Below are 21,464 nucleotides of genomic sequence, written 5' to 3'. Positions count from 1 at the left end.
CTCTGTAGACTCTCAACTCTGTGAGACTGAACATTCCTGCTGGAACTCTTTTATTAATAAATCTGACTTTTTTCTTGATTAATTATTTGTTGTATATCACACAAGAAAACAATGGAAAATGCCCATCACCTTATACTTTCATCAAATTGTCTTTTTTTGTCCAGCCAACAGTCAAAAAACCCAAAATGTAAGTTACTAAAATGTGAGACTGAAAAAAGGAACAAGTCATTGCATTTGAGAACGAGGGACAATCACCTGTTGGACATCTTTTCCTAAAACAATGAATCGATTGTCACAATAGTTGCTAATTAATTTTCTATGGATTGACTCATGAATGAATCAACTCGTCAGTGCATTATATGATAAGGAACCGTTCTCACTACAGACTGTTCGTGGAAAATCAAAGGAACTCCCCAGAAAAAAAGTCTCTTCTCTACATGCTAAAATGCTCACGGTGAAAGTGCTAGCATGTTAATATTAATATTCAGCAGGTGTAATGTTAAGCACAGTCACCATCTTAGTTTAGCATGTTAGCATGACAATATTTGAACTTAAAGTACAGCTGAGGCTGCTGGGAATATTATTAGTTTTGCAGGTATTTGCTGAGGGTTGGTGTTGGACCATTAAACACATTTAAACTTTGACCTGATGATGGTGCCATGTGGACATCTCGACCAATTTTCCAACAATCCATCAAAAAGATATTTCACTAAAAAAACATCAATGTCAGCCTCGTGGTAGCTCCAGAGGAACAGTCAGAGGGCTCGTCCTCTGCGTACCATGAACACCGAAATTTCACAGCAATCCATCTCAGAGGTGTTGAGATATTTCCGGCTGGATCAAAGTGGTGGAAAGACATCGTCATCCATCGAGCCGCACCACTAGCATGGCTAAAAACTGAAGTCGTGAACCTCCACTTGTGTAAGCTGTAACTGTCCTGCTGTGTGTGTGAGTGTGCACACTACATTCTCCCTCCCCACACTATCTCCATCTTCTGCGTGTGGGCCTTGGACGACTTGGAGAAGGTGCTTTTAACCACGTTGAGAGGAGCCGCCTTGCCGCTGAGGTAAACCTTATTGAGACAGGTAGAAAGCCACGACTGCCCGTCCTTCTCCTCCACAGCTCCCGCTCCTTCCTTCTTTATGAGGGTGCACGAATGGGCAAAGATGTATCCCGTCATGAAGGCGTCGAACCCCGCCCGGTGCGTTCCTGCCTCAGTCTTCTTCTGAGCTTCAGTCCCGGGCGAGCGGTCGCTGAACTTCTCTCTTCCTCCGTCTGCTGTTCTGTTTTCTACGCTGTCGTCCACGTTGGTTTTCATGTTGCTGTCCTCATCAGTTGTGGCTATTGTTGCAGAGTTTCTGGCGTCCGGTTTGTCTTCACACACTCCGTTCCCTGTTTTCACGTTCTCTGCTTCCTCCTGTTGGACGTTTCCATCACTTTCTGTGCACGGACCAGCAGTCGCCTTCTGATGGTCACCTGGAGTTTCTTCTTGATCCACCTCCATGTGGCGTACTTTGGTTTCAGGGGCACTGTCAAAGGTGGAGGAGCCCTCTGCGACCGCTCCTCCACCTTTCTTCTTCTCTCTGTGCCTCTTCCTCTTTTTCCTCTTGTCCTCCTTGCCCTTCTCATCCTGCAGGATTATCAGGTCGGTGTCGTGGGATAATGGACACTGGGCACCATTTGGACACCAGCCAAATGCCTGTCAAACAAACACACACACACACAGAAAGACAAGGTAAATAAAAATATTAACATACAAATACATGCTGACAACTTGGCTTGTATGTGCTAACAGGACTGTACCTTTCCTCAGGTCTTTATTTCACTGAAGTGTGAGAAGTTTAGTCAAACAGAAAGTTAACAAAGGTTCAAACTCACAGAGAAGCGCTGGCAGATGTCAGTCTGTCCCTCAGCAGAAACCGCAGCTGGACACTCTCTGTAGTCCACGTAAGCAGACATGTGACCGGTGTATGGACAGAACTCTACATGGACATGAGGTCCGGTCCCTCCAGAGGTCAAACTGCGGCTGTTGTCCAGCTTACTGGAAGTTGAAGGACATAAAACAGATCTATGAGTTTACAGAGGCTTAGCAGATGCTTTTGAGACACTGTTTTCAATTGTTTGTAGATCTGGGTCAATTCAAACTGTTGACAATGTGAATATTTGAGTCGATACTTTATTATAAACCCGTACTCACCATTTCTTATAGGCATACTCCAGATAGGAGGCAGGGAGCCGCAGCTCAAACTCAGTGACATATTTAGTGTCATAGATTCCAGCAGGAAACATCTCAGACAGGTCGGCGGTGAAGGTGGCCAGGCGCTCGGGCAGATGAGCATAAAAACTCTGTAGAGAGAGAAAACAACAGTTATGAGATAAAAACTGTACGCTGTGAGAAAGACACAAACCCAATACAAACCAATTATTAAACTTTTGTCACTGTATGCACTCTTGTTTTTACCACAGCTAATGATTTACACATTTCTACTGCAAAGAAAACCGGTGAAACACATTCAACATCAGGAATGGAACCGAGAGATAAAGATAATACTTGGTAAAGGAAGGCCATGTCGATGAGGCCGTTGTGGAGCACCAGGGGTTTCCTGGCACGCAGCAGTTCAGTGAATAAGGCCCTGATGTGGACACCACGGTCGTCCGATCCTCCCTAACAAAGAGGGCAGAGAGAGAAAGCACAGCCAGAAATCAAATAATAAACTGAGGAAGTTCAAATCTCCTTCGCAGTGTTCTTTGTTACAATGCTACAGACAGGTAGAACAGAAAACACAGTGGGCACAGGACACAAAAGAGCATGGAGCATGTAGGCATCATCACCTTATTATTGCCCTTGCAGTAAGGGATTCCATGAGCGTACTGCTTGTTAAAGTCAAATCCGTGCTGCACCAGGAACTGGACTGACTGGGGCTCTATGATGTACTCCTCCGAACACAGCAGGGTCAGGTTATACACCTGGACCAGGTATGTGTCTGCAGCCTGGGGAAGGGAGGAGAGGGGAGGGGAAGATAAAAGACAGAGGCAGCAGAGGATAAATTCACAGACGTAACACATGTAGATTTAAAGAATTCTGCTTGAGAACAACCTAATTGGCATTCTGCTGTATAGCTGCTGTCATGCTCATTGTTAATATATAATAATCACTAATATAAATCATATGGCCAAAAGTATACGGACACCAGTGTCCACAACCTTTAGGCTGTTGGATAAGGCATCATCTTGTACCTTGGAGTCCAGTTTCTTGTAGCAGGCAATTCCCAGGGAGAGGATGGAGCGGGAGCGTGCTGCGTGGCATATGGCTTTATATCTGTCCTCTATGGATCTGAAACATCACAGCCAGAGTCAGGGCCAACTCAGAGGTATGCAAACACCAAAAAGCAGTGAGAGATGTATGACTCTGACTTAGAAACCTATGTACATATGTACAACGGTCACTTGATACTGTTTCAGGTGTGTGGGTGTACGTGTTGGAATGAAGTGAAGAGGAAGAGAGGATCACTTATGTCTTTACTCACTCGGCCAGCAAGGATTTCCGGTTCCCAAGACCACTCAGCTCCTACAACAACACAGAGACCACTTACTACGTATCAATATTTTAGTATATGTGATTTTGATGCACGTCCTGAGCCTATCTCCGACCCCAGTTGTGTCTCTCAAGTGATAATACAGAAGAGGGAAAACTAGTTCATAAGTCAGGTACACGCTGGTCGGACAGACACACACACACAAACCACTGCACTTACCGTGTCTAGTGCAACGAAGGACGACGTTTTAATGGCCACTACCATAGCAGGCCAAAGCTCTTTGAAATTATCATTCTGGACATCAATGACCGGAACCACCAGTGAAGATGCCATGTTGATCTCAACGTAATTTACTGAGTAAAGAGCTAACGGCTCTTTTTTCGCGGCTGGAACGTTTTCTGCAGTTACAGATGCTAACTGCAATTTTAGCTAGCTTAGCTAACTAACTTGCAAGGGTGTTCATTGTAGGGCTTAGCTTGCTGCTTACGTGTTATTTTATCTTCATAAATGTTCTAATTATTTTAACATTTATTAATTTCTTGCCACTCACTCGGATCGACAATTAACAGCGGCTCAACCGTAAACATTTCAACGTGCTTCTTGGGGTCTTACCCATAGTAGTTTGACTTTTACCGGAGCGTAAATAAAAAAATAGTCTGTCACTATATATACGCACAAAAGTATTCACAATTAATTAAAATAGAAACTTCACTATACATTGTGGAAAACTTATTGTAATTTTCTTTCTGTGTTTTATTTTTTGCTATTCAATAAAATTTTCAGGCAGGCATTTACAGTAGGCACATATAAACAATACGTCACCATATTCAACCATCGACGAGAAGTGCGCCATTTTGGCTCAAACAAAGTAAGAAACATTTTATCTTACATAAACTATTTTAAACTGTATCCATTAAATCCTATGTAAACATATGTAGGACAGCCCTCCGGTTTCCACTAGTGAACATTTGCTGCGAATGTAACTTTTCCCGTCTTTAAATCGCGTTAGCAGTTAGCTAAAAGTAATGATTAAAATCCCCAGCTGAGCTCCATTGCCAGCCAAGCTAACTTAACGTCTGCTAAATTTAGCTTTGCTGTATGTTTTAACTGCTGCAATGGGTGGCTGCTCCGCTCCAAACTGCTCCAATTCAACCAGCATAGGCAAACAGCTGTTTAGATTCCCCAAAGACCCTGTCCGTAAGAAGAAGTGGGTGGTGAACTGCCGTCGTGACTTTGAACCAACTCCTCACTCCAGACTCTGTCAGGTAAGTTTACACCGAGACTGTCATCTTTGTGTCTTAACGCTAACATCAGTAGCACTTTCAGTCCAATATAAGATCAAAGGTTCAACAGGATAGGACAGTGCATCAAAAAATAAAGTCACTCCTTTAATTTATGTATTTATTTATTTGCATGCTGAATTATCTCCTGGTGTAGTTGATAATCACCTTCCTTCTGCCACACCTAACGAAACGTTGCATTCACTGTATGCATGATCTTTCTTTTCTTTTCTCTTTTTCTTGTGTTTGATAAAATGGATAAGTGTACATGTGTTTTGTTTCCCCAAGGATCATTTTGAGCAGAGCCAGTTTGAGGAGATAGCCAGGTCTCCAGCTGGGGGAAAGAAGCTGAAGCCCAATGCCATCCCGACTCTGTTCAGTGTTGGAGACCCTCCTTACCCTGCAGTCACCACTCCGTACATCCTGCTGCCCCTGAAACCTGATCCAGGTAACTGAATACACTGCCAAATTTCTTCTTGATTACTTTGTATTACATTACATGTGGCAGGTCAGGGTAGTTTTGGTACTGTACTAAACTTACAGACCTTCTCAAGCACATCTGCTTTCTCAGGAAGCATTTGCGGGGCTGAAAAAGTAAACGTACTGGATAATGCTGTGTAGTCAAACAGAAACCTTGAAGTCTAACAAATTCAATACAACATTAATTCAGACAACCACTGATTGTCACTAGTACTTATATTTTGAATTTCTCATAATGTTATCAATGTCTTAACAACATGTACACAGCTGGCTTCTCAGTTCATCTGCATAAAATGACACAGGGTGATTTCTTAGATAAAAGTTAAGTAAAGTGTCTCTGTGAAATAAGAATTGCTGATGCTCCGCAGGTCTGTGGAGGTTTTTACCCACTTTTAGCTCATTGTCGTTCATCATCAAACCCTTGTTGATGGATGTAGTGAAGCATGTAGCAGAGTAAAGACATATTGTTTACTCTGGAGTTGTTGGAGACCAAAACAGAGCTTAAAGGGGAGTTACCACTGAACTTACATTCAGGAGCCTGAATCATGACCCCAATTTAATGGTAATGTAGAATGTGTAAATAGGCTTTTGGTCACATGTTATCAGAAACACCTTTATAAATTGTGTCTGTTGTGTATCTGTCAGCTTTGATGTTTTTCTGCCCTCTAGTGGCCTAAAACTGACTAGCTTAATTTGCCAATTAAAAATCAGATCAGTGCATCTTCATCAAAGTCATGTTATTATCCTGAAATACCTTAGAGTTATAACTTTGATTTAATACAGAGTAATCTCTTTAAAAACTGTGGTGTAACATTAAAAATGTACCAGATCCCAAGGAGGAAATACCGTTCTATTTAGACAATGCTTTGTGTCCCAGTGGAGAAAGAGATGAATTTTGGGGACCATGGTTATGCCAGACGCACCCCTCTGCCTGGGATGGAGGAGGATGATGCAGACAGGACAGGCGAGGACCAGCAGCCCTGCACACAGTGTCAACTCCTCAAGAAACAGTTGGAGCAGGAGATGCAGCACACTGCAAGGCTACAGAAGGAGGTGGGATGACTGCTGGTGTCTTTCTTGACTTCTTTCCTTTCTGAAGTGGCAGCATGCTGAAACAGTGTCACTGGGTCAGACCTATGAAATCTGTGGTGGTTAGCTTTACAGCTTACATAAGCTTTCATCGCCTGGTTATTTAATTACTGGCTATAAATATCTGTCAGCTGTCTTGACTTTGATGTGACTAAGATCTAAAAGCTGAGAAACGAAGTCGTTTGAAGAATCATAAATTGAAGTGTGCAGCAGTGCTTTCTGTTCTAGCCCTCACAAACCATTTCCCTCTCTGTCTGTGCCAGGCAGAGGAGATGAAGAAACGTCTTTATCGTCTGGACCGGATCGAGAAGGGCCTCCAGAACTTCCTGTACGAAGATCAGATTCGCGCTCTGTCCCTCACCAAGCGCTCCCGCCGGGCTGTCTGGTCTCCAGAGACCATCCTGAAGGCCCGAAAGATCCGCTGTGCAGTTGGTACCAAAGGATACGAGTACTTGAGAGAGCTGGGATATCCGTTACCATCATATAGAACTCTGTGTAATCGCCTGGAGACTAAGATCATGGTGACGACTGACATGAGCTGTGAGGAGCTGGCAGAGCTGGGACTCGGGCTCATGGCCACTTGCGACAGTCCCACAGAAGGTGTTGGGGACAATGATGAGGAAGAACTGATAGGTGTTTTGTCCTGATCCTGGCAGGTGACGCGGTCACATGATCCATTCACTCTAACCAAAGGAAGAATGTGCAGAGTTTGCTGTGTTAGAAATCTGCAGATCTGACATCAGGTGAAAGAAGATGAGGCACGTTATTCTTCTTATCTCATCTATGAAAGAGTCAATATAAACGTATGCTTCTCTTGACAGAGATCGTAAGTTCACAGGTTTTAAATGTCACCTGGTTGTGCTTGTGATCTGCACTACTAAGGCATGGCTTTGCTTAGTGAGATGCTGGGGCTTGCAGCTAGCCTAGGTTTACGCTTATGGTGTTTCTTACCCTGAAGCCGCTTGAGCTACACTATAATCTTGAACATGAGACGAGACACACTACACAGCCTGGCAGAGCAGAGTACGTCTGAGAGGTTGAGATTGTCTGTAAGTGTAGAAATAATTTACACAAAGCCTGGATTACTGTGTGTTTCACTGACAGTGTTTACATGCACAATACAACTGGTTTTATTTAGTATTCTCAAATGTACAGAGAGAAAATAAGCTCATATCCTGCGTAAGGATATGAGTATTCTGATATTATAAGGACTGGCTTTAAGGCAAGGGGTTTTTTTTATGGTAAAATTCACTCAATATGTATCTGTTGAAGGTGAGTGTAAAGCAGCATCACACAAACGGGATTATTTTTCCATTTAAACATAATCAGTGGGTTCTGGTCTCACACCATGCTGTTTTACAATCATAGAAATTTTGTCAACAAAGTCAGAGTTAGGGTTGATTGAGTCATGTACTGTATTTTGATCACATTTGCAAAACTGAAACCTTCACCTTTTTCCAGAAGGTTCCAAAATCTTCTATCAGTCACAAAGGATAGATTTCATTAGGGAGCACATGTTTAGAGCTGTGTTCAGTCAAGGAAAGTAAATCCTCCATTGGTAAATAAATGGTGTAATTCTACACTAGATAGATTTTAAATTTCATTTAGTTGGACGTTTGTTCTGTCTTGACGTGTTCACATTTGCAGTGCATTTGAAATTACCACGAAGACTATCAAAGAAGCTCAAGCTGATCTCAGCAAGTCTCATGACATTCAGTATCCCAAACACTCGCAGTGTAAAAAAAAAAATAAAGTGACCGTAAAGAATGAAGTGTATTCTTTGGTTTTGTGTTTACAAAATGTTTCACCACATCTAAAGGCGTCGTACACTGCAAATCAGCCAACGGCCTGTAGCAGATAAACGGCCTCGATGGCGTCACGCCTCTGGTGAGATTAGAGCTGAAATTAAACTGATGTGTGTAGCTTCTGTTGAAGTTATCTTTTACCTTGAATAGAACAAAGAATGAATTTTACTTTGGCCCAGTTTGGACTTTGAGCAAATCACTCACGTGAAAGATTAGATATTTGTTTTCTGCAGCTGGTTTGTTACCTGAGGTGAACTGTAATGTAGATAACACCAAGGTTGAAAGATGTATTCGACAAATTTCAAACGTCGCGTACAGATTTAATTAGACTGACCAGTACATTAAAGTACTGTACAGTACGTGTATACAGAAGAGTTTACATCAGTTTCTATCACTTTGACTTTCATTGATTCTGGCTTCTTGCCTCATGCAAGAGTGGGACGATGGGTTTGTTTGTCGTGGTGACATTCACCTCTGCACAGTCCAAAGCCTGACTCACGCATAGTAAAGCAAATATTACTCAGTAATGAGATCAATATACAACACAAAAGTCCTTCTCATGGTAAATAGGACCAAGAGTCTAGTCAGGCTTAGCAGCTCTGTAAGGAAAGAAGTGTTTTGAGCTAAATGCTAATGTCAATATGCTAACATGAACGTAAAAGCAATGCTAATAATGCTAAAAATAAGCAGGTATGTTTACTGTGTTCACCATCTTAGTTCAGAGTGCTAGCATGCTAACATTTGCATATTATCAGTAAACTAATGCTAATGGGAATGTCATTTGTTTTCGCAGATATTTGTCATAAACCAGATACTGTGGCAGTCACACTTTGGGCCTGACGGTGGCGCTATCTGAAAAGTCAAGTTATTACAAAATGTCATCGCTATCTGTCCAATAGTTGTTAAGACATTAAACCTAAAACTACAACTGTCAACCTCACGGTGGTGCCGAAGGAAGAAAAGTCAGGTGCTCCCCAAAGTTTGTTCATAAGTTGTTGAGATGTTTCAGTCTATTTCAAAGAGCTGGACCGACAGACGCCGCCACTCCTAGAGCTGTTAGCTGTTAGCATGGCTATAAACATTAAAAGCCATGTGGCTAAAAGCCTCTTAGTGATAACTGCAGTATGTAAACACTGCTGCTCTGCAACAGCCTCTGTTTAAGAAGTGGCTCATCAGACTGGAACTTACAGTGACTCTGTTAAAAAGGTTAAAATGATCATTTCACGTTGAGTATCCACTGAACCGGGATCAGCAGTGACTCTAATGGAAAGTCCAGCTGATGATTCTATTAACAGAAAAGGAAAACAAACATGTTCAGATGTGTAGTGTGCTTGTATTGGATAAGTGACTGCTGTCTGAAAGTCGGTATGCACGGTGAGCACATACCGCACAGGTGCTTCAGTTTTGAGTGCGCTGTTGACGTGCACCCACAAAGCAACACAGAAAGGTGCTCACAGCTAAATAAAATAAAATCAATGCAGGAGGCAGTGAGAAGTTAGTTGTGTAAGTGCAAAACAGCATTCTGTAGCAGCTATTATATTATTATACATACTGTATGCTGTGTGTACTCAGTATTGAAATGGGAAATGTTCATGTCTGAGCAGAGAAACTGGTGTAATTAATAACTGGGAATTTCAAATTAAAGTTCTTTGACCTCAGCAGTTTTACCAACTTGTAGTCCTATATATTTATATCACTATCTCTTTAGTATATGAGTTAAATCTGTTCAAGATTACACACCAGGTGCTATGGTGACTGAGTGAACCCAAACTTCACCATCATGAAGGAAGACCGGTTCGATTTTTACTGTCAAATATTTTACACCAAATTCTAGTTGGTGTCTATTTTTTTTTTTAAATGTTCCTCTAAAGGAATAAAATGTTCTACGTGCTTTTTGTTTCAGTGATTCACATCCTGTTCTGCCATTTAAATCTCCCACCAGCAGGACATTACCTATTATCTCTCTCTCTCTCTCTCTCTCTCTCTCTCTCTGTCTGTCTGTCTCTCTGTCTCTGTCTCTCTGTCTCTCTCTCTCTGTCTCTCTCTGTCTCTCTCTCTCTCCCCCTCTCTCTCTCTCTCTCTCGTTCCTTCTCTCGTCTTCCCTTTCTGTCTACCGAGCTCTGCTCATCTCCGCCTCTTCTTCCTCATCTCTCTCTCTCCCCCTCTCTGTTTGATTTGGGGGAAGTGCTTAGAAAACCCCAAAGGCTTTAAAACCAACAGGGGTTTTTACTGTCTGTTGTTGTGGGTCACGGGACAGAGCGAGAGGCCAGAGGTAAGAGTTTAACTTTTATTTATTTTGAAGAGTTGTATAATTATTTTTCTTCTGCATCAGATTGGTATGATTTAGTTTTAAACTAATCTTAGTTTCACATTAATTTTCAACGACAATACGTTTTTCCAGACAGTGACGTACTGACTGAGTGATTGAGATCAACATTTCAATTTAAAAACTAAACTTAAAGTAATTTCAATTATCTGACAATATGTGATGAGACCCAGTTTGTCCAGACAGCACAGAGTCTCTGTCCCTGCCTGTCTTTGTCTCGTCCTGCCTGTCGGCCTGCCAGCACGTCCGTCCATTCCTCCGGACATTCTTCTGTCTGTCGGCTGCTCACCCACAATAAGCTTGTTTTTGCTGATTATCTCCGCATGTGATGAGGGAAACAAAGAGAGTGTGCTCTTTTAATCATTCCGGGATCAGACTTGAGTGGCCATTTGGTTCAGGGCTGCTGCTGCTGCACACTGCGTTCAGAACATCTCAGTCCCAGTTACATCACATGAATGTGCTTTAACACTCAACTTTACCGACTTCTTCACCTTGTGAGTATTTCTTGTCACTGTAACACCTGTCATCACGCGGCTTTCTCCCCAGACAGAGTGAGTCCTCGCGGCCAGGGAGGGACAATGCGCTCGCTCTCTTCGCTGTGGCTGTACGCCGCCCTGCCAGGTGTGCTGTGGGCCTCGCACGTCACCCTGATGGTGGAGGGGGACAATAACGCCTCCAGGATCTGCAAACCCGCCCCCACCTGGGAGATCAAGGGACAGGCACCTATGCAAAAGCTGCGGGGGGATGTGGTAGTGGTGGCGCTGCTGAAGGCCAGCTGACAGTTCTGTCTCACTCAGGCCTCCAAGTAAGAAAACACGTTTTTTAATTTAAATGTCAAAAATACAAACCAATAACCTTGTTGCTCACAGCTTCATGCAGCTCTCCTCCAGGCGACGACGGCACAACTCACCAAAGATCAAAGATTGTCATGAGTCTTTGTGTTTTATGTGTCTGTATCTGTTATTTAATATTAATTTCTTCCTGGCAAAATGCCTTTTATATGAAACTTTGAGCTGCTGCACATTCAGTGTAAAAAATGTTGTGTAGTAAATTATAATGCCAGTCAACAAATCATGTGTGTGTGTGTTCTGCTCGAGTTAGACACATTTCAGCTTTTTCTCATTTACACACTTTCATTTAACACACAAATAAAGAATCTGATGATCTAATGCAATCCAGAATAAACACATGTACAATGACCCTGTGTGTATGTTTAAAGGTTGTGTGTGGAAAAGCCTGTCAAGTGAGTCTGACCCATAAAGGCCTGAAGAGGGCCCACTCTCATATTTCACATTTTAACCATGTTTATTTTTAAAGATAGAAGGAATAGGTTTATGCAAAGACAATGTGTCTGTGGACACACCTGTGAATCACGCACAGACAAAACACAGCTTCACTTCTTTCTTTTTTTTTTGTAAAAATGCGAAACATAATCTTTGGAGTGGAAGATGTTTCCTGTAGGAACATCTCCAGAGAAGGTTCAGAGAAGAGTTCAATGTCTGGATCAGCAGCGAGGTGAAGTCATTCCCAGCTTTTCTTTCTTCTCTCTGTCTCTCTCTGTCTCTCTCTGTCTCTCTCTCTCTCTCTCTCTCTCTCTCTCTCTCTCTCTCTCTCTCTCTGCAGCATTAAAGGTCTGCGTGACAGGCTGAACCGCAGCAACCTGACGGAGGTGTCCTTCATGATCGTGAACGAGCAGGAGGCTCACTCCAGGGCGATGTACTGGGAGCTGAAGAGAAGAGCGCCCCCCGGTGTTCCTGTGTACCAGCAGTCGCCCATTCAGGATGACGTGTGGGAGGCTCTGGATGGGGACAAAGACGACTTCCTGGTCTACGACAGGTAGGGTCAGTCACCTCTTCAGGAGGGGAAGAGCAAGTTCAGATTCTTTTATATAAAACCAACCTCAGCTGTGTCTCAGCTCTTTGATAAAACCAGAGAGCGAACATCAAAATGCATAAAATATTCTTTTGCCACTTTTTAGGTTCTTATGTCATGATTTCTGACTTTGCTCCGCATTAATAATACAAAGTTCCAACTTCCAATTTCTGGATTATAAACTAGAGTATCTCCTGTGAAGGAATTTTAAAAGCGCAGCTATGAGATGCAAAAAAGAAATGAAAGATAACAAATTATAACTATATCATCTGTTTACGCATCGTATTGTGAAAATAAAGAAGGGACCAGTTAAAGCTCAGTGATTCACATCTACATTCAGACTCTCCCTCCCGTTCCTCCAGGTGTGGTCTCCTCACCTTCCACATAGTGCTGCCGTACAGCTTCCTGCATTACCCCTACGTGGAGGCTGCAATCAGAGCCACTTATCAGAAAAACATCTGCAACTGCTCTGTGAGTACACACACACACACACACACACACACACACACGCAAATAGTTACAAACACACGTGGTTGTGAGTAGGAGGGTAATTCTCACTCAATAAATAAAATGTTGCCTTTTAATTAAAGCTGTACTAATTAAAATTTACATATTAATGATGGACCACATGAATGTGTGTCTGATTGATTGATTTATTGAAATAAATATGATGTAAGTCTAGCAGGTCATTTATCTTTCCCAGGCGAATTCTACTTTATCAAGTGACCAGAACAGCGTCATGAGGAATGAGACGGAGGATGCGGACATCAGACAAACAACCGCATCACCCACAATCCAGCTGGACACTGATGATGCAGCGGAGGGAGACAACGACCCGGGAACTCATCAGCACATCCATCATCATCATGATCAACATCATCATCATCATCATGATCAACAACATCATCATCATCACCAGCACAATCAGTCCCAGGAGGTGCAGGATACAACTCAGAATAAAACTCTGAATCTTCATCCTCTCAGTCATCATCATCATCATCATCACGATCCTCAGCATCATCACCACCGTCGTTAGGAAGTTAAATTATTATTAATTATAATCTATATTATAGTCAGTTACTTTATTTTTAATAGGAATAATTGAGGATGATCAGGTGAGCAGTTGAATCCGTTTTGAAGCGTGATCAGACTTGAGGTCTCTCCTCCAGGACTTCCGCACCCCGCCGCTCTGCGTGGACGGAGTGGACAGTTCCGCCCCACCGTCTCCACTTAATGAAGCCTGCGGTATAAAGCCTGGCTGCAGGAGGCTGCAGGTGGATGTGTGTGGAGAGGTGGGGCGGACCGACGGACACTGTCGGTCCACGCGGAGCCAGAGGACGGTGCGAGCTGCAGCGGAGACCTCGGGTCGGGTTCCTGTCTAAACTAGATTCTCCTCCTGGTTCAGTTTCCTTTAATCCTTTGTTTCCTGCTGGAGAACACCTGGAGGAGAAGAACAAAGTGTATAGAAGAACAAACAAAGTGTGTCAGTACTGTGCTTTACTTTAGTGTAATAAGCTGTATTACAGGATTAACCTACATTATTACTCAGTTTTACATGTTTTCTGTACTTGTACTCCTGAATGTAGCAGCAACTGTAGAGTGTTGTTTTGGTTTAAAGAGAAGATGCATTTAATCACTGAAAGCATCGATACTGTCTGTGCCTGTGAAGCCCAGAGCCTTCACTGGGGAATCATGTGTCCTCTTTCCTTTATGATAAAGAAATCCTCTTTGACATCAGAACTACAAGACTTCTTAGATTTATTTTATTTCGTTTATTTATTTATTTATCTATTTTTAACTTTATCATGAAATGTGAAATTCCTATAGTTACACTCATGCTTACTGGAAACTGAGTTAGACGGGATTTAGCTGGAAAGTACTTGGGTTGCTGCAGAAGTGTAAAGGGAACAACACTGCCATATGTCAAGCCAAAGACACACACACACACACACACACACACACACACACACAGAACAGGTGGCTTCTTACCTCAGTGCTGCTTAACACGTGGTGGAGATGCGGTTTGACTGGCGGACGAGCTGAGGAGGAGAAACATCAGAACCATCACAATGAAGGTAAGGTCACTTTCTCAGAGCTCTCGCGCCCATCTGTCATTATTAAAATGACGTGTACATGTTTCAGTTTGACAAGTTAATCTATTTCCTGCTGCTGATTGAATCAACATATCACACAGGTAACAGATTAACAGCTCATCAGTATTAACACGACTGAGGGGGAAACTGGTTGTCATCATGTTCCCATGAGTCACAACACCAGCTGTGTTCGCTGCGGACTCTCACAACATATTGATGTTTCTCCACATATTCTTGTCTGTTTTTGTAATGTTCAGATGTGTTTTACGTCCCTGTTCCTGTTGTTTTCTTCTACATTTCCATCCAGCAGCGCTCGACATGTGAACCCTCAGCAGGCTGCTCGCAGCTCTGTCGGGGATTTCAGTCTGTAAATCCTCGTGAAGAGGCTAAAGTACTTAGCTCCGTCCGCACAGCCTCTTACTTCCACCGATGCAATGATGAAGCTTTTACTGACGTTCAGAGGCAACGTCAAAACAAAACGCTCGGATAGAGAAATATCTTAAAATATTTCTTTCTTTCTTTACTTCTTTCAATAGACTCACTGAGGGCGCAGTGAAGACCAAGCGGGCTTCATCTTCTCATTCAATTCTTAATAGAGACAAAATAACATGAAATAATGAAATATGTTCTCGCTGGGAGAAGGTTGGGTGTTAGAGTTGAGGATAGAAACAGCAGAGGAAGAAAAGAGGAAGGTGTGATTACGTGTGTTTATCATATTTTTATTAAAAATTAGATTGTGATTTGAGGTGTATTGATCTGCTATGAGATGTTTAGGAAGTAGGAATAATCCTTCTGCAGTCCTTTCCCTCAGTGCAAACCTCCACCCGCACCCTTATCAAAAAAGGCTTACTACATTTTGTATTTCTACATTTATTATTTCGTAATTTGACTGTTCAAATGCTAAATTAATTCATTAATTAGTCATATCTCCCTAAATGCTCTGTCAAAGCTTCTTCCACACTTCCAGGATTTAATAAACCTTCTGCTAATTAATGTATGTGTCAAAAATGTTCAAATTCAAACATGTTTAGTTTAATTATATACAAATTAAATTCAAAAACCGATCAAGTATAATTGAAGTGTAACTTTAGGATGTGAATTTCTCCTCAGATATAGAGCCTCACATTTACCGACCAAACCTCAGGGGGCGTTCAAGTCTCCGCAAAAAGAACCGGAAAACATGAAACTTTTAGATGAGGGAGAGAAGAACTGAGCTTCCGTCTACAAGCACTAGATGGCAGCACTGTCATAATTCAATCACTGCTGGCAATTCATCACCCTGGCGTCCACATTAGGTAGCCGCTCATCAAGAGGATTATTAGTTATTATCCATTATCAAGAGATACGTTTGGATTAGTGAACATAATCCTTGAATTATAATCCTCACATCGTCTCTGGGTGGCTTAATCAAATTTGTAGTGAGGTCTTCTTCTTAATGTAAGACAGAGGGCTGCAGTTTACGAACATTTAAATGACACTTTTCTCTGCTTTTTACAAAGTGGAAGAATTTAATCACTTCTTCAAAATGACTTTTTTTGTTGTTGTTGCACTTCCGGCCTCTGCTGAAGTTTGTTTCAACACACGACGATAACGACTTTATTCACATAGAAGAACAGAAATAACAACAAGCAGATGCTGTTGATATGTAAATCAATCTTATTCATTGATACAAGTTTGAGCAAGCAAATAGAAATAAAAATAAAAATACAATTTTACGTTTAAATTTCCACTTGTATTGGTCGTTAAAGACTTCGGTCACTCGTTCCTTTCTGGCCTCCGACTGTTTGTCTTGTTTGTATCGGCCATGTTTTTCAGTTGCACCTCTCTCACAGCGTTGGATTCAGTTCTGCGTTCACAAGGTGATGACAGAGTTTCTCCTGCTCGTGTGTTTTTGCAGGTTCTCACCCTGTGGCAGAAAGTCCAGTTATTCTACCAAGGGATCCTGGAAAATGGAGGCAAGTCTTTATTTTCACCTTATCGTTGTAATTACTCCAGTGATATATGTCGTTGGGTAGTTATGTCAGACATGCCTCTGCCTTTTTTTTTTATCTGTCTGCAGACAAGAGAACAGACAAGTGGCTGCTGGTCCACTCTCCTGGTCCAATCAGCTGCATCTTCCTGTGCTACCTGATCGTTATATGGGCCGGGCCGAAGCTGATGGCAAAGAGGCAGCCGGTCAACCTCAAACCTGTCCTCATCGTTTACAACTTCGCCATGGTCTGCCTGTCTGCCTACATGTTCTACGAGGTAATGCGGATGATGTAGAGCCAGTGTTTCCTAATGTGGAGCTTTTTTTTTTTAGCGCCTTTCAGCTAATTGTTTTGATTTTAAAACCTGTAACTTCACTCTCAATGCTTGCATCGTTTTTGTCCGCAGCAGTGGACAGCTGGCTCCAGTGAAAACACTCCACAAACCCTCAAAACAGAATTAATTTGCTTTCATCCACTTATGGATTTATGGAGACCAGATACATGACTTCAAATGAATGTTAATGCTGGGTGTGTAAACAAGAAGCTGTTGGCTAATAACATCTATCAAGCAGGCAAAGTTTATTTATAGGCCTATAGCACTTTTCATAGAAACTAGCTTCACAATCAAATGAATAAAATCAAATCAAAATACATCAAATAAAAGCAAAGGATAAAATATACAAGATGAAAAACTGATGTAGGACAGCTGCAAGTCCAGTCAACGTTATTTCTGGAGCACATTTAAACACAGCTTGAGTCGACCAAAGTGCTGTACAAACCACATTAAAATGAATAAAAGTAAATCAAATGTGTAAAATAAGTAAAAACACAAGGGAAACATAATGGAGACAAGAAACAACAGAGAGCATTTACACAGTCATGGACGTGACAACACATCAACACACATTTACAAGGTGATAGGACGTTGGTTTTATGCCCACAGCTTGTTTTTGCTGCCCCCAGTGGACAAAATAACACGTCTTTTTTTTGTAGGTTTAACAGCTGTGAGGTCAGAAAGATGTAAATCTCAGGGGATCCCACAGTTTCTATGTGTCCTGGCCACTAGTGCCATCCGTCAGTGCGACAGGAAGTGACTTCACTCATGTCAGAATGGGATGAAAGGTCCCAGTGCTGATTGAGAGAATGAAAGCAGCCTTTGTCTTTCCAGTTCACAGCCTCTTCCTGGTCGGCCAGATACAGTCTGCTGTGCCAGCCAGTCGACTACAGCGACAGCCCACTGGCCATGAGGGTAATCTGTTTTTTACTACATCTCACTTTATGAGGCAGATATAAGATTAGATAAAGATAAGGCTCAAAGTTCCCACCTTCAATGTTCATGTACGGCCTAAATTTTAAGTTTAAAAGTATTATTAGTATATTCTTCTCTCTGCAACCTGACCTGAACCTGAATGCATTCTGAACAATGGATCATGAGAAAAAGGCAAATAACGTATTCATTCATCCCGTCGCACAGATGGCCCGAGTGTGCTGGTGGTTCTACTTCTCCAAGGTGATCGAGCTCAGTGACACTGTGAGTGCAAAACAACTTCAACCTGAAAAGCTTCTTATTCAAAATGATCAAAACTTACATACAATAGTTTGTAAAAACACAATATCTTACTGTGCGTCTGCCTCTCAGATATTCTTCATCCTGAGGAAGAAGAACGGTCAGCTGACCTTCCTGCACGTCTACCATCACGCCACCATGATCTTCAACTGGTGGGCCGGGGTTAAATATGTGGCTGGCGGCCAGTGTGAGTACAACCTCACAAAACGTCTCGAAAATAGAACAAATTGCGCAAATTTTGTCTATTTATCTACCTGTCTGTCCATAGCCTTTCTGATCGGCCTGATCAACTCCCTGGTCCATGTAGTGATGTATTTATACTACGGCCTGGCAGCTCTGGGACCCGGCGTGACCAGATACCTCTGGTGGAAACGCTACCTCACCTCCCTGCAGCTGGTCAGTATCCGCCTCTGTGTGTGTGTGTGTGTGTGTGTGTATTCATTTCAACGTTCACTTATCTCATCTTATCATTTTTCACATTCTGATCATTTTGTCCATAAATGCACCACTTTACTATGTTAATGCGGCAAAATGCATCTCGGGTCGCCTCGCTGGGTGATTCTGGTAGTTGTCTCTGTTTATGTTTTAGCATAATTCAGTCGGATCATTTTGGAGGCTTGTGAAGCAAAGAGACTCATCTGCAGCATAAGGACAGCCAACCTCCCCACTCTGTTTAAGCATATTTGAATAAAATATATCACTTTCATCAACATGTACAGTTGAAGTCAGACAGATTGCTTGGCTTTTAATTCACTATATAATTTAAATAGTTTAAAGGCAATGCCACCAAATTCAAACAAGGTGTATGTGAACCTCTGACACACCTCTGAAAGAAATAAAAGCTGAAATAAATAATTCTCTCTATTATTCTGCAATGATCCTAAAACCTATCTAAGACGGGTAATTGTTTAATTAGTTAAAATTAAATGTTAAAAGTTTTAAATGTATCTGGTTAAGTTGTATGTAAACTTTCTGACTTCAACTGTGTGTGAGATTATAGTTACCAGATTTTTTTTTGTCTATTAACAAATCTTTCCCTCTAATGAGTGTTTGGGTTTAAGAAACATATCTGAGATTAGGAGTATTCAGTTTTGACCGGCTTGGCTCGTCATTGTTCTGGTTGGCTGTTGCCACAGCTAGACAGATTAGCAGCACTGATGCGCCTCCGCTACAGTAACTACTGCACCATCTGTTTTCTTTTTGTAGAGCTGATAAAGAGACAATGCATCTTCTGGTGTTTTTTTTCTTCTTTCTTCCTTCTATATAGCTGCAGCATATATAGGTCAGTATGGTGTCTGACTACCATTATGTAACAATAATTGTACTGACCTTAGTGATGACCCCCAAGCCTTCGTCACACTTGGCTTCACAATTTAGTGAACTGAAGCTAAAATAGTTGAGCTGATTGGGGAGATTAGAGATTGTGTTTCTGTGTGCGTACATATATATTTATATATATATATATGTATATGTGTGTGTGGCAAGGTGGGGGGGTCAACGGGTTCTTTAGTTCTTTTGAGAGGTAATTATTGTATACATTGAAAGGGGAGGTGTGTGGTGTGGAGTGGGATGTGTAATTAGATGCACAATATCCATTATGTTCATTATACTCACAGTTTCCACCCTGAGACTGTAATGCCTCCTTTTTCAGCTAAGACTGCCGTTCGTGTCTGTGTCTGACTGCTCACGCTAACTACCCAGTTCTTCTTCTCTTCTTTTGATGAAGGAAATAAACACTGTTTGCTACATAAAGCTGTAGCAACACACTGGTAAACTCTATCATCAACTTTATTTATATAAACACTATGTATTATTTACAGTAAAACAAGAGCTGCCACACAAGATTAGAGCCAAGCAGCTGCTAGCAAGCTAATCTAGCTAGCATGTTTGCTGCCAGCCAACCACCTCTGTCTCATTCTCAAATAAAAATGTTAAAGTGGTTACTGTGAAATTATTATTATTATTAAAATGAGCTGTACTGTTTTCAGCATTAGTTAAGAAAAAAAAAAAAAAGTAGCCAGCTGAAGCCTTCAGTCTGTCACGTCCTAAAACCCAGACATTAATTAGCATTTTAGCGCTTCCGGTTCCCTCGTCCCAAAGTCTACGGGTTTTTGAAAGGGTTTTTGGTTAGATGCCTGAAAATAAGGTGTGTGGTCAACACAAGCTCAAGACATTTTCACATTTTATTCTGCAACATGAAACACGTCAGTTAATAAATACCTCAGTTGTGGAAAAAGAGACTGGTTAAGTGGCTAAATGAGACATTGTCGTGGACATGACCAAACACGAAAACCGATCCACTCCATCTTTACAGGCTCGTTGTGTTTATAGTGACGATTTATCAAACTATGTCTAACTTTGTAAGAGGAAAAGCTTTTTTAGAAGAGGTAAGAGTCAAATAAAACCACAAGTTGGAAGTTTAGTGGTGGTGTTTATAGCCTAGCTAACATTAGCATTTTACTGGTGGTTGTATTTATGCTTCAGAAATCATAAAAGTGGTGATGGTGGTTCATTTGTGAAGATTATCCTGCTGAACAAAACGTGGAAGTGTCATAAACTTTTGCTTATTTTCTGCAATAATCAAAACACCTATGAAAAAATCCCATTGTCTATTTGTGGAGGGAACCAGGCTGATGCTAATTAGGCTGTAGTGCTTCCTCTCCTTTTTCTTTCAGTCAAATTTGCTTTATTGATCAGTGCAAAGCATGTAATTATATAAATCATAATTTAGAATAAGAGCAGATTCATGTGTCCACCTGTCTCGCGGGTCACGTTGAGGTCACTTGTTTTGTATTTCTTCAGTGTCTTTCTCAGTTTCTGATCACGCAGAGTGCTCAGACAATCTGCCGCTAGCTATTGTCTCTCTCTCTCTCTATTATTTATGTCCATCTGTCTCTCGCCCTCCCAGCTCCAGTTTTTCATAGTAACCATCCACACCACCTACAACCTGTTCGCCGACTGCGACTTCCCCGACTCCATGAACGTGGTCGTGTTGGCCTATTCTCTCAGCCTCATCGCTCTCTTCAGTAACTTCTACTACCACAGCTACCTCGCCAAGAAGACCAAGAAGACGTGAGCAGAAGAAGAAAAGACGTCAGGTGTTTATGATCCGCTCCGTGGAGAGAAAAGAGCTGAGATGGAAGGATCTGAAAACAGGGAAAATGAGAGATGACAGAAGGAATAAAAAAAAAAAGCAATTTATACTTCTCTGATATGTTAATTACTTCATGTTAATTATGTTATGTTAATTACTGCATTTGTCATATGTGCAAATACATTAACATGTGTATGAAAAGCTACACAAACTGAGAAGTGGAGCATACTTATGATTTTTTAAGAGTAAAACCAAACGTGTGTTTTGACATATTTGTGCTGTTAACACACACACACACACACACACACATGCACACACACACACACGTGCACGCACACAGATGTTTACTATA

The 21,464-nt window shown here is 41.7% G+C and overlaps 4 protein-coding genes across 5 annotated transcripts; 3 read left to right on the top strand and 1 right to left on the bottom strand.

Moving 5' to 3' along the window:
- Positions 1–532: 532 nt before the first annotated feature.
- On the bottom strand, positions 533–4,121 carry toe1 (target of EGR1, exonuclease). Its single transcript, XM_022768927.1, has 8 exons — positions 3,756–4,121; positions 3,528–3,568; positions 3,238–3,334; positions 2,833–2,991; positions 2,552–2,665; positions 2,198–2,346; positions 1,879–2,041; positions 533–1,699 (listed from the first exon to the last, which is right to left on the bottom strand). The coding sequence occupies exons 1-8, from the start codon at positions 3,867–3,869 to the stop codon at positions 962–964; spliced, it is 1,575 nt and encodes a 524-aa protein (XP_022624648.1). The 5' UTR covers positions 3,870–4,121; the 3' UTR covers positions 533–961.
- A 244-nt stretch (positions 4,122–4,365) lies between these two features.
- On the top strand, positions 4,366–8,514 carry LOC111239128 (THAP domain-containing protein 1-like). The gene is made up of 4 exons (XM_022768926.1): positions 4,366–4,801; positions 5,105–5,264; positions 6,174–6,349; positions 6,649–8,514. The coding sequence occupies exons 1-4, from the start codon at positions 4,652–4,654 to the stop codon at positions 7,030–7,032; spliced, it is 870 nt and encodes a 289-aa protein (XP_022624647.1). The 5' UTR covers positions 4,366–4,651; the 3' UTR covers positions 7,033–8,514.
- Positions 8,515–10,371: 1,857 nt separating this feature from the next.
- LOC111239144 (selenoprotein Pb-like) lies at positions 10,372–14,128 on the top strand. Of its 2 annotated transcripts, none has more exons than XM_022768945.1 (5): positions 10,372–10,462; positions 11,063–11,321; positions 12,140–12,352; positions 12,751–12,859; positions 13,092–14,128. In XM_022768945.1, exons 2-5 carry the CDS (start codon positions 11,095–11,097, stop codon positions 13,422–13,424), a joined length of 882 nt encoding a protein of 293 aa, XP_022624666.1. In that variant the 5' UTR covers positions 10,372–10,462; positions 11,063–11,094; the 3' UTR covers positions 13,425–14,128. The 2 variants fall into 2 exon arrangements, with proteins under 2 accessions (XP_022624666.1, XP_022624667.1); XM_022768946.1 differs by having other exon boundaries at positions 10,431–10,462; positions 11,067–11,321.
- A 329-nt stretch (positions 14,129–14,457) lies between these two features.
- Positions 14,458–21,231, top strand: LOC111239138 (elongation of very long chain fatty acids protein 4-like). Its single transcript, XM_022768939.1, has 8 exons — positions 14,458–14,463; positions 16,379–16,436; positions 16,541–16,728; positions 17,620–17,700; positions 17,926–17,982; positions 18,091–18,205; positions 18,287–18,414; positions 20,927–21,231. Exons 1-8 carry the CDS (start codon positions 14,458–14,460, stop codon positions 21,092–21,094), a joined length of 801 nt encoding a protein of 266 aa, XP_022624660.1. The 3' UTR covers positions 21,095–21,231.
- The last annotated feature ends 233 nt before the right edge of the window (positions 21,232–21,464 follow it).

The sequence above is a fragment of the Seriola dumerili genome, unplaced genomic scaffold (assembly GCF_002260705.1).
Source record: "Seriola dumerili isolate Sdu_G_001 unplaced genomic scaffold, Sdu_1.0 BDQW01001892.1, whole genome shotgun sequence".
Lineage (NCBI taxonomy): Eukaryota > Metazoa > Chordata > Actinopteri > Carangiformes > Carangidae > Seriola > Seriola dumerili.
This window is presented reverse-complemented; position numbering and strand designations above follow the sequence as displayed.

Excerpts from the sequence above, each read along its gene's own strand:
- toe1 (XM_022768927.1), bottom strand. The coding sequence starts at position 3,869 with ATGGCATCTTCACTGGTGGTTCCGGTCATTGATGTCCAGAATGATAAT. Across the intron at positions 3,569-3,755 it reads CCTTCGTTGCACTAGACACG|GAGCTGAGTGGTCTTGGGAA; the intron begins GTAAGTGCAGTG and ends GTGTTGTTGTAG. Across the intron at positions 3,335-3,527 it reads CGGAAATCCTTGCTGGCCGA|ATCCATAGAGGACAGATATA; the intron begins GTGAGTAAAGAC and ends GTGATGTTTCAG.
- LOC111239128 (XM_022768926.1), top strand. The coding sequence starts at position 4,652 with ATGGGTGGCTGCTCCGCTCCAAACTGCTCCAATTCAACCAGCATAGGC. Across the intron at positions 4,802-5,104 it reads CTCACTCCAGACTCTGTCAG|GATCATTTTGAGCAGAGCCA; the intron begins GTAAGTTTACAC and ends TGTTTCCCCAAG. Across the intron at positions 5,265-6,173 it reads GCCCCTGAAACCTGATCCAG|TGGAGAAAGAGATGAATTTT; the intron begins GTAACTGAATAC and ends TTTGTGTCCCAG.
- LOC111239138 (XM_022768939.1), top strand. Across the intron at positions 16,437-16,540 it reads AGGGATCCTGGAAAATGGAG|ACAAGAGAACAGACAAGTGG; the intron begins GCAAGTCTTTAT and ends ATCTGTCTGCAG. Across the intron at positions 17,701-17,925 it reads ACAGCCCACTGGCCATGAGG|ATGGCCCGAGTGTGCTGGTG; the intron begins GTAATCTGTTTT and ends CCCGTCGCACAG.